The sequence below is a fragment of the Nymphaea colorata genome, chromosome 9 (assembly GCF_008831285.2).
Source record: "Nymphaea colorata isolate Beijing-Zhang1983 chromosome 9, ASM883128v2, whole genome shotgun sequence".
In the NCBI taxonomy this organism is placed as follows: Eukaryota; Viridiplantae; Streptophyta; class Magnoliopsida; order Nymphaeales; family Nymphaeaceae; genus Nymphaea; species Nymphaea colorata.
Window position 1 is genome coordinate 2,351,374 of NC_045146.1, and position 12,148 is coordinate 2,363,521.

Consider the following 12,148-nt stretch of genomic DNA (forward strand, 5'->3'; position numbering starts at 1 on the left):
TTTGTAGTTTGTTGGGAGGTGTATTGTTAGGTAAAAAAAAAAGAAGAAGCAAATTTCATGCTTTGTTTGAGCAGTGCACCGACACCACCGTCATCCAATTGCCACTTTTGGCAGCCATCCCCTTAGCAGCCAACCACTTGTGCACATCTAACTTCAAACTTCATTTCGACCGTTCAACTTAGATTCATTACGAGTTACGAACGAAAGGCCGATTATTTAATAGTCTCACGAATAGTTTACTTTATGCTTTAACCGTGTAGTGTTTTTAGCTTTTGCTTTGCTTCTGATATTAAAAAATGAGAGATATGCGCCCACACAATGAATTTCGATAGTGAATAAACTGTTGATCAGTAGTAGACACTATGAAATCAAGTCATTCAGGTGACTGCTCAGAATCTTGGTTAGACCTCACAGCATAGGTCGAGTCAGGAAATTTTTGGCTAAGAGGCATTAGTTATAAAATTAAATTTTTTAGAAGGTATCAATATGTAAATGAGAAAATTATTCTAAAGAATCAATATGTAAATAAGCAATGTTTGTTGGTATGTGTCAGCGACTGCCCACACAATGCTGACACCTGACTCCACCTTTACCTCACAGAAACGTAGAGGTTACCAGTAAAATTAAAATTCAGTTCCGGTGGTCCAGGTGTGAAGCTATGAGTTCTAATTTCCCTTTCCCAGACAATATGGTGGCCAAAGATGCATGAGGCGCGAAGAGGACGCAAATTAATTAATCTCATCGTTATTAAAACAGCACTAGTTGGGCTAAATTTCCCCAAGGTTCGTGGTCCAAACATGGCTGTGCATCGTGGACCATCCGATGGATTACCGTGCCCATGAACCGGACAATGAAAAAGTCTAATCTGATAGATCTTGGCCTTCCAACACCAGAATGCCATGAAATTTCTGAGATACTTATTCATTTCATTAGTATTCAAAAACTGGTGTCAGACCTTATTCCTCTTGTAACTTGGGAAAAGATGAAAAAAATATGAGAGGAAGCAAATACTTCATAAGCAAGAAAAATATGCAAGATGCTACTTCTTTTTTTTTCCCACTCTTACTGGCATTATTCTATACAACAAAAAATTAGGCCAAGCATTACTTGAATGGGCAGAAGAAAGTCCACGTCTGCACAGCTTAAATTATTTGAAGAACAGGGATATACAATACGAAAAGGACATGAGAGGAATGTGACAACCAAAATTACTCTTAAGAGGTGATAGAAGATGAGATAAGCTGTTCAGTCCACATCAAGCCATACCTCGCGCAGAAGCTGGTACCTGCTAGTATTTCCCCTACCACTAGTGCTGATATCTTCTGGTAAGATGGGGCCAGCGGCAGGGTCCTTTGATGGTGAAGCTGGCACCTTATCGATGATGGATGTGAGTGGTGAATCAAGCTCATCAAGCTCGTCATCGCTTATATGGCATTTTCTTAAAACCAAGGAAGTGTTCTTTTTAAGTTTTATGTGGCTTTGCACATCTCCAATGACGGTGGAGACAGATGATGCTGGTGGTGGTGAATAATTGATTGGAGCTGCACTACATGGGTAGCTGGTTATTTGCTCAGTTCCAGCTGATGGCAGCTGTTCATTTAGAAGGTTCTGCACATTCTGCACAAATTTGTAACAAAAATAATCATAACCACTGGATGACAATTCTAAGATCCTCAAAACCTAAAATTTTGAGTAACTAGCAGAGATGATGAACATAAAATTACAAAAAGAAGACAAAAACATCCATAATTCATTGGATTACTTCATGAAAGTTGAAATTGACTTGAACACAGTCCTAGGAGTAAACTGTACCTAGTTTAGAGCTTTAGATGGCTTTGAAAGTAATAGTCTTAAATGAGCCAATATAGGTAACTAAAAGTACTTTAATAAAGATGATACTCGTAACTACTTGAGCAGAACACGGCACCTCAACAAGCATAAGCACAAAGACACAAGGAACAGAAGCTCAAGATGGAGTCAATTTATGTTCTTAAGGAGCCAATCATAAGCTTACTAGCTAATCAAGTATATAAACTATCAAATTCCAATCGTCATGGGAATGTTTAAATTTCTTATCCCCAGACACTGGCTTGAGGCTGGATTTAGCATGTGATCCTTGAAATAATTGACATCCCAGTTAGGAGAAGATCTCAGATTATGAGATCAAGAATACAAGATGTCTGAAAAAACATGTGATGGACACGGTTCTCAGATCCTGTCCTTAAAGGTATGTTCAGTCTTGAGGGCAGAGTACTCAAATTTCAAACAAGTCCTTGAACCAAAAGATTTAGGTTCTAGAAATAACCAGGTGAAAACAGAATGTGCACATAATACCCAGGCAAGTTATATAGAGAAGTACTGACCTCAGAATCAAGTGCTTCAAGAACAGCCTCAGGAATTTGGTCAGGACAAAACTCATCAGGCACAAATTTCCACAGAATTCGTTTTATGAGAGGTGCAGCAAACGTCGGACATACCTTCCGATCAGCAACAGAGTTCATAAGTAGACTTTAGAAAGGTCATGTTGTGGGAAAACAAGAAAAAGCCAAAAAGTACAAACCTCTTTCCTGATAGATGCATCTAAAAGCATATCCTTTGGGAGCATCAATAAATCACTAAGCGCATTAAGCAGATGGAATGACTTGAATGATGTTGCAGAATTTTGTCTCTCATCATCATAGCAATTCATATCTTCAAGAGAATCATCATCATCAATACCGAAAAGATCAGTCAGCCATCTAGACCAGGTTCCAATCTGCATAACCAATCTGGATAAGTCACATGCTGTGGAGAAGATCCTTTATCTTGCAAGATGTACTAGCATAGCGAAAGATATAATAAACCAAGAAAACAGCAAATTTTATTTCATAAGTCTGTTCTGGCTCATGCTAGCAGTCGTGCAATGAAACTATGGGTTCTTGGCTTCAAAGCCTGAAATTCTAAAGCTTCCTTTAGCCTTGACTTCTATTTCAGATATATACCCTGACAGGTAGAAGTTCTTACAATTAAGTGTCAATTATTTCACAATTTAATCATTTGTTTCTTTTCACTTTTCCACTATTTATCCCAAAAGGAAGCTTACATGGAATCAGATGGATGGAGTTACAGGTAAACAGCAACACAAAATTTTGTAGCAAAGTAATCAGACAGCGAACAATACAAACAGGAAAAATGTCTGTCAGCAATTGAATACAGAACCAAACATAAAAACATTACTTACAGAATTTTTCAACTGCACACCCACACCAAAGCTCAGATTCCCAGGTGAAATTGGAAGAACCTTGAAACCAATAATTGGATCAGAGATAGGATCAGTTGGAATGCCATCAGGTGATTCACGCAGAATGGCATTGAACATAGCTATATCCAGCCAAACCACACATTGTTCCATGACCTGACAATATAAGTTCAAGGAAAAGATCAACAAACATTTGAAACTTCCATAGTTCTTTTGATTTGGAGATGTCAATTTATCCTGTCAAGTAACAATTCTTATACCAAATTAATGGCAAATAAACTTTGAATATTTTAGTTAAAATTCACCCCTAAACTCCTTCGTACTTGCATCACACAAAAAATAAAAAGGACAACATACACATTTTGATCAAAACCAGCTATTAGAATGGTCAAACTGAAGAATGCACCCATTAATCTTTCTGGAGAACGTGCTTCTTCAGAAGCCAATGACAACAGGATTATCACCTGTAAAGGAAAGCAATCTTATATGCATGTTGAAAATGACAAGCTCACCAGTTTTGCCAGAAGTGGCAAGCACCCACATTCATGGCCTGCTGCTCTAACAGGACAAAGCCTTTCAAAGGCATCTTGGAATGCCTTCTTCCACAGGCTAATTGAGAAGTTTCCTCCCAGATCAGCTGCTGAATTTGACATCTTTCCAACAAATTTTCTCAGTTGAACATTTTTCTCATCAACAGGATATTGCATATATAAAGTCAAGGTCTGTGAAGGGCCAAAAGGAAATTTCTTTGCACATTAGAATCACAGAAAATAATGAAACAACCTAAGTTTGATGAATCAAAAGGTATACATATCTAGTACACCAACTAACAAACCAAAAGACAAGAGACTTTGAATTCCTAACCTGCCACCAAATAGATTTAATTATTTGACTGAATATCCAGGATTCAATTTTTTCTATGGCAGCAGTAAATGTGTTGGGATCCTGCCATTCCACCAACATTGGACTGAATAGAGAAATGTCTTTCTTTTTGTCAATAAAAGTATCCCTCCACTTCAAGCTAGAAGTTTTTCCCTTTCTATTTCCAGTAGTATCAATTTGTGGTCCATTTTCACTTCGCATGCCAGAATCACCAAAGCCTTGAGAAATAATTGTCCTCAAGACAACTGAATTTGACAACCAGTACATCAACCTGATAGAAAGGGAAGAACCAAACCATATTAAGTTAACAAGAAAATCTGCTAAAGTAATATCGACATAATCAAACATGACTGAAGTAAATCTTCAAAACTAAAGGCTTATTTTTAACGGTTTTACAGTTTCAGCCATTTAACATCGACCAAGGTAGCATTCATCTTGAAAAAATAAACTATTAATGAATGTAATAATAAACTATTAATGAATTTGATCAATCAAAAGGAGAGAAATAGAAAAGAAAAGTAGAAAAAATTGCTTGAACAAGAAACGTATATCCAAAGTGAGGAGTTGTTTCAGAATTCATCAAACAAATTGCAAGATGGACAAACATTGACAAGCTACCAAGCAATGGAGAAATGACATCATCGTTACAAGTAACCCAAACAGAAGAACAATGTGGCAGTCAGAACCTCAAATATGTAGGACTAAAAAATTAAAAGGGAAAAAGTTATTAACTGAATGATAACTAAGAGCATGACTGACTAAAAATGGGAACAAAAATTCATGATGTGATACCAAAAAAATTCAACAAGACATATAAAACTTTTAGACAATCACAAAGAAAAAATTTCACTAAGAACCAAAGGAACAAAGTCATGTCAGAACATCATTCCAGGTTAACATCTTTGCATTTACGGTCTGTCTAACGGAAAGCATCATAATCTTAATTGTCCTCCACTGCCAAGTATCATTGAAGGAATGATTCTGAGAAAAATACAAAATAAATCCAGGTCAGCTTTTGAAAAGATATCAAGGTTCCCTTCATCTCAGCTCTCTCAAAGATGAATAAGGATATTTTCATCCATCACCAACAAAACCAGTAAAAATGTCTAAAAGTAGACATAGAAAAGTTTATGATTCTCAGATACAAGTACTCCTAGAAGTGTAACCTACTGGCAGGACAGTCTTGTTAATTTATATGGATGTCTCAAATAGAAGACCTGATGAAGATAAAGGAAGGTCATCGTGGCATGGTAATTAAAGCTAGAGGTTACAATCATTGTGGCATGGTAATTAAAGCTGGAGGTTACAACAAATAAAATTTTAACTTACAAAGGGTAAAGTTGAACAGGTTTTTCTTACCTTGCAACATCATTTCCACAGGCTTTGGCAACCAATACTAGTCCTGAAACCATACTTCTTGCAGCACTGGCCCTCTTTTCTTTAGACCAGTTCCTGTAAGCATGAATATACATCCTTGAAAGACGGCGAGCTGGAGTGTGAACCTTGTGTACTGAACTTCCATGTTCTGCAACTATTGAATAAAGTGCAACCTCAAGCTCAGCTGCTTCTCTCAACTCAGATTCAAGTTCTTCAATTCTGTGCGCCAATCCTTGGAGTTTGCTGTTACAAACAGTTTCACAAGCCTCTCTTGAACCATCCACTTCAGCAGCACCTGATCTGCTATGCATTTTCTCAGATCTTCTGGTTCTGTTGGAGTTCCTTTTACTACTACGTCCTGCCCTTTTCTGCACAAATAGGTCAGTATTCCCCAATGTCATGCTTGTTGAATTGTCATGGACTGTTCTGACAGACTTATTCCCATGCTTTAGCCCACTATCAATGGAATTGTGGACCTTTGACCCTAAAACACCACCATCAGGAACCTCCTTAGCACAAGAACTCACTTGATTTCTATGAGTGCCTTCTGAAACTTTAAACAGCTGATCATCAGATGTCTCCCCCTCCATAGACTTTACAGAAGAATTTGAATATGTTCCATCACACAGTTCTCCATTCAGTTCAAGCCCTTTCGAAGTCTCTGAAGAATGAGGTATTTCTTTTTCATCATCACTAGTCTCATCTGCATGGACAGTATCTCCATCCTCTGCTGCACTTTTGTTGCGTTGATTAGCATTTTCTCCATCTCCATTACTAAAACTAATGATTTCTGCAAGCACCAGGCTATCTGTCTGCACTCCTTTGTTATTTTCACCTCCTTCTACAGTGTTTCTTTCTTCTTTTTCTTCAGCCTCTTCTTCAACTTTTAAATCACCTATATCTACTATAACACCATTGCTGACTGTGTCTGAACCAGCCACAATTCTTCCACCTTCTTTGCAGTCATAAGTTTTTTGTCCTACCGAGGTGCCTGATGCAATGTCATTGTTATCCCCTGCAGCTTCCAGCACCATCATTTTTGTGGCAGGATTGTTTGCAGTTATTTGATTGTCTGACATCTCCGAAACCATACTCGGACATTCTCCACCCTCTTTGTAATCATAACAATTAGGCCTTACTGAGTTCCCAGACACGATCTTGCTATTATCCCCTGGTGCATTCTGCAGCATCCCCTTTGAAATGAGACTGTCTTCATTTATGTGGTTATGTGCATTATCCAAACCAGTGTCTGCAGGTCCTTTTCCACTTTCTTTGTAATCATGAACTTCTTGTACCACTTCAGTGTGCATTACAGTCTTATCATTGTCACCTGGAGCCTTCAGCACCACTACTTTTGTGTTGACACCATTTCCAATAGTCCTGTTGTCTCCCATCTCCAAACCAGTACTACAAAGCTCTCCTCCGCAATTTTTGTGTACATGATCTATTCTGCTGTCACTCTTTGCAGTCATTTGGTTTTCTGCCATCTTGGAGGCAGCATTTCCTTTTTCAATGTCTTTATCAAAATCTTTTGGTACTACTGGTGTGCCTGAGGCAATCTCATTACTTTGCCCTGGAGTCCCTTCCTTCACCACTCTTGCATTGACAACATTTGCGCTATTAGCTAGTCTAGCTTCAGATTCTACATTATCGGGATCTGATAATAAAGAGCCTGTGCGTATAGCTAATAATATGTCTGAAATTGTGGTCACATTCTGTTTCAAATGTGCAGATTCAGACTGTCCATTAATTTCTGGGCACTCACTACCTAAAGATACTTCTTCCAATGTCATTTTAGATGATTTTCTATGATCTGGAGTAAAAGCTTCATGTGAATTACTTGTTCCATTTACCTTCATAGACAGATTCATGTCAGGCTGTGCCTGCACTTCTTTTACAAGAAAGTCATTTTTCCTATCAGACTTTGCTGAGTCCTCAGAAGATTTTTCAGCATTCTGTTTTTGCATAAAATTCCAAGATCAGATCGTAGAAGGACTGGTACTTTTTGGAACCCACATTAGTCACATAACAAGAAAAGACATATATACAATCATCTGAAGTCCAACAAGCCTACTTTAGGTGCATGTTAATTCAATTAATTCTTAATATTGCCAAGATCATAATGAAAAAAGATCAACAAACACAGTTGATAGAGTGTATGCAAATGCAATTTTCTGATGGATAGAAGGAAAAACGAACCTGTATATTTTTTAAAAGCAACTATACTATCAGCAGTCGATGCTGCATGCTTACAACCTTAGTGACGCATCTTCTACACACTAAATAGTAAATAAGCTTCCAAGGATTAGGTTTTATAGAATACTACCAGAACAAATAACTAAATGAAGCAGAACAATGGCATATAAGTACCAGCTTTCCCTTTTGATAGGTGATTGTAAGCCTTTCCTACAAACCTACTTTAAACATGCATCAGCATCTGCAATGCAGGTTTCACTTGCATTCAGTGAAAGTTCTTTGCACAAATAGTTATTCCACAGGAAGGGAGACTTAACATTCCCACCACCCTCATATTATATGAAGGAAAGCATGCGGTTCCTACCAGTGCCAGAGGATCTTTCAACACAGAAAGTGCTCCAACTCCAGCAGACTGCATGGTCCCATTGAGAAGTCACATCTGGCCTTGAACTCCAAATACTAGTTGTTTTCGTCTTCAGAAAACTCTTGAAAATATTAGAAAACCCTGAGCTTAATCAAATAACTCCCTTAATTTTCAACATTTTCTTATCAAGCTAATCTATAACCAGCTATTCAATATTTCCGTTTAAGCCAAATTCTTGTCTCAGAAGATCCATACTATGTTGGCCTACTAGAGTATTAATTTTCAGAAAATTAAAGGGAACAGCAGATATTTTGAGAATTTATTCAAGCTACTTGTTCCATCTTGTTTGTCTATTTCCATCTATTGAATTGTTTTTTCTTCCACCTTTTAGTCACTCTTTCGGATTTCCTGCTATTTTCACTCAGTCAAAGGCAAAAATGATGCCCTCTATGAAAAACATTCAAAGCTGTGAAATTCAAAAAGTAGTGTCTAAAAGAAAATCTCTAATGCTTTAATCCAGGAAGGCAGATGTAATCAGTAGCCATTACAAATTTACAAGTCAATAACATGAAAACAAGAACCCATAAAAAGTACAAATGAGGGTCCATATGAAAGTAGTTACAGGTAAGCTCACAACTGAGACTAAATTTCCAATTGAGATTCCATGCAGTGGGCCATTCCCTCGGAACATCACATATACTTCTATGTGAGGAAAACATATTGCCATCTCTACCTTAACTATAGGAAACTACGACTCACCAGCACTTAGAGGCAGTTTATGCAACCAAACAGGATAAGCAATAATAACTAACAAGTCATTGTCATTGTAACAAAGGCCACTGTCTGTTGCCAAGTGCCAACCAATGGGTTCTGTAGAAGGCTACAAACAGCAGGTACTTTGCAGTGAAAGGCAAGAACAAAAGGGTTTCTTAGTGAAGCTATCATGTTCATAAGATTTAATCGAAGACACTTTTCTTTTCTGGGAAGGTGCAGCAAGCATATTCCTCAAGCATAACATAACTTTGTTAAAGCAAGTATAGATTCAATTAATGGTACTTTGCAGTGAAAGGCAAGAACAAAAGGGTTTCTTAGTGAAGCTATCATGTTCATAAGATTTAATCGAAGACACTTTTCTTTTCTGGGAAGGTGCAGCAAGCATATTCCTCAAGCATAACATAACTTTGTTAAAGCAAGTATAGATTCAATTAATGGTACTTTGCAGTGAAAGGCAAGAACAAAAGGGTTTCTTAGTGAAGCTATCATGTTCATAAGATTTAATCGAAGACACTTTTCTTTTCTGGGAAGGTGCAGCAAGCATATTCCTCAAGCATAACATAACTTTGTTAAAGCAAGTATAGATTCAATTAATGGTTCTGTAGTTTTTTTTGTGTGTGTGTGTGTGTGTGAGAGAGAGAGAGAGAGAGAAAGAGATGGCATCATTTTTAAACAACAAAAATATATCAACAAGCACACAAATTACTAGTACCTCTTCATCCAAGTTTCTGACACTCCAAGAATCCTCAGACTTAAGAGACACTATATCTGTGTTCTCTGCTGAATAAGGTGGAGACTTGGGCAGTGATGTTTGAGAGCATTGAGAGGAAATGTCATCATCAGTAAAGGATGCAATTTCAGCTTCTTCAGCATATTCTTCACTCATAAGAGCAGAAACTGATTCCTTACCATCCTTATCTGACGAAATCCCCTTGGGTACAGAATCTCTTGATGAGGAGCTGCCACTATCTCTTTCATATGGCTGAATTTTCATGTGTAGCATTGGTTGATAAGTGTTCCTATAGCTCCTCTTGCAGTTCATGGGAGCAGTTATATTTATGGGATCCTTGATCAATCCATATTCAGCCAGGTCTATCAGAACAGTACCCAATAGCTGGCCTTTTACAATTTTGTCTCTACGAGGTTCGTACAAGTTCAGTTCCAAACAGTTCCTCTGAAATATATCCAATTCAACACCCTTGACAGACAACTCGTGCAGCAAAGTGACTGGTAGCCTAAAGGACTCATTGAATTCAATCTTGCCGTCTGAACCAGATCCAATGGAAGGCACAACCTTTTTTGTGTATCCAGAATGCCGTTCTCCATTTTCCCACTGAAGTAGTACTGAGCGCACAGATTTCAAAGATTGAGAAGGTGGCCATGGTTTGATGTCCAATATATGGATGATGTACTCAGTATGGACAGGTGTACCCTTTCTAGTCTTTGTTCGTAGACCAAGAACCATGACTGAATAGTGCTTTTAAGCAGAGGCTGCAATAAAGTTGGTTGATTTGATTCAAAATGAAGGTTTCAAACTCACCCACCGGTATTGGCTCTTTGAACCAATGGTTTTGAATCCATTGGTTGCACTAAACCTGGAATACAGAGCAAACATCAATCAGTAATAACATACAAAATTTGATTCAGATGGACCGATACTTGCAGAAATAAGTTAATTTTGAAACTGTGACTGCCTGAACCATTACCATGTTCAACAAGCGCCTGTGAAATTTAAAGAACGCTTTGGTTGATAACAGGAAACAAAGAGCTATGAGATGTTTACCAGAAGCACAACATCCATGCAGTTTGATTAGAATGATTTGGATAACTTTGCCTAGTGAAAGCCTAACTCGATTCCAGCTTGAGAGCGGTCGCAGTAAAAGAAATATAAACTACATTTTGATAAACCACAGACGACAGATAGAATCAGACGTGTAAATAAAACCACCTGATTTTCAAAATAAGACAGCGTGGATTTCCAGCCAAAAAAGGATTAGATTATATCAAAACGGAAGAAAAGGAATATTCCCTTCATCATATTCTATGTAAAACTAAACCCAGCAAGAGAACCAAAGAAGCACCAAGAAGGGGTGTAGGTGCCAAAAGAAAACGAAAAGCTTTCCAAAAGCTTGAATCTACACATAAGAAAGAAGAAGTTTAACCAACTGAGAATACTCGCCACGTATAAACAACCAACAATGTAAACTTCCATTCATTGAGACGCTAACTTAGACAAAGAATCAACAAATAAGTGCAGAAGATGCACTGTAAGAAGTTTTCCAATTAAAAAGGAACAGCGCAGAAGATATTTTCTCAAATCAAAATAACTAAACGATAATGAATAAACAATAAATGTCCACATAAAATTCCGACATAACAGGTGCGCAGACAAGCATACGGAGTCAGTTATCTAAGGCATTGCTACATGTTCTGATTTGTTTGATAAATATATCAGTTTTTTGCTTTTGAAAACAAGCAGAATATCAGTTACTAACGAAAAAAACAATACGATCGGCAATCGACAGAGACAGAGAGAGAAAGAGAGAAAATCATATATTCGTGTTATGCATTGCCACTTTGGTCGGTGAACAGAAAGATGACCAAAAAATGGAAAGAAGAAAATGTCATTTTAGTTACCGAAGAACCAAAAACACTGCCGAGCAGTTACACATTAGAGATTGAGAGAAGGGAGTACGGAACACAGAGAATTGTCTTCAGATCCGAAACAAAACCTAGGAGAACGCCGCCATTAATGCTGAGGTGCCGCAGCAGAGGCGACGCTTGAATTTAAGTCTTTAACTAAAAAGAGAGGACCAACTTCCCACCAGCAATGAACCCAACCAAAAGAACGCAAAAGAGATACAACATCACGGTAGTTACGAGAGAGAGAGAGATCTTCATCTTCTACCTTGGGATGTTGATCCGTCCGTTTCTCAGTCTCGCTCACTCCTTCCTGACCTCCATTGCCGTCCCTTTCAAGAGTCACCAGCCACCCCACTGGAAAATTTTCGGAAAAGAAACCACAAAAGCGAAAATCGTGAATCTCTCGATTTTTCATATTCACTTCCAAATTTTCAGGTAATTGTAAATGCGTTGCTACTCGAACGAAATTTTTCAATCTAGCGATCCATGACATAGAATGTTATCCATCAAAAATATCCTACAAAATGACGAAAACAAGCCTTAAATCATCATGTGGAACACGATTTTGCGCATAATATGGAACCCAACCTCTCAGGTAAGTATGAATATGTCAATACCCTTATATGGTAGGACTGAACTCAGTAAAAAACGTCAATATTTTAATGAAGATAAAG

The 12,148-nt window shown here is 37.8% G+C and overlaps 1 protein-coding gene across 3 annotated transcripts; it reads right to left on the reverse strand.

Moving 5' to 3' along the window:
* Positions 1 to 1,017: 1,017 nt before the first annotated feature.
* LOC116260493 (uncharacterized) lies at positions 1,018 to 11,845 on the reverse strand. Of its 3 annotated transcripts, none has more exons than XM_031638875.2 (9): positions 11,740 to 11,845; positions 9,544 to 10,426; positions 5,480 to 7,452; positions 4,103 to 4,391; positions 3,751 to 3,960; positions 3,221 to 3,394; positions 2,561 to 2,755; positions 2,364 to 2,477; positions 1,018 to 1,617 (listed from the first exon to the last, which is right to left on the reverse strand). In XM_031638875.2, the coding sequence occupies exons 2-9, from the start codon at positions 10,294 to 10,296 to the stop codon at positions 1,246 to 1,248; spliced, it is 4,080 nt and encodes a 1,359-aa protein (XP_031494735.1). In that variant the 5' UTR covers positions 10,297 to 10,426; positions 11,740 to 11,845; the 3' UTR covers positions 1,018 to 1,245. The 3 variants fall into 3 exon arrangements, with proteins under 3 accessions (XP_031494735.1, XP_031494738.1, XP_031494736.1); XM_031638878.2 differs by lacking the exon at positions 11,740 to 11,845 and adding an exon at positions 11,564 to 11,731; XM_031638876.2 differs by lacking the exon at positions 11,740 to 11,845 and adding an exon at positions 11,469 to 11,731.
* Between the last annotated feature and the right edge of the window lie 303 nt (positions 11,846 to 12,148).

Excerpts from the sequence above, each read along its gene's own strand:
- LOC116260493 (XM_031638875.2), bottom strand. The coding sequence starts at position 10,296 with ATGGTTCTTGGTCTACGAACAAAGACTAGAAAGGGTACACCTGTCCAT. Across the intron at positions 7,453-9,543 it reads TCAGAAACTTGGATGAAGAG|AATGCTGAAAAATCTTCTGA; the intron begins GTACTAGTAATT and ends ATGCAAAAACAG. Across the intron at positions 1,618-2,363 it reads TTGAAGCACTTGATTCTGAG|AATGTGCAGAACCTTCTAAA; the intron begins GTCAGTACTTCT and ends AAATTTGTGCAG.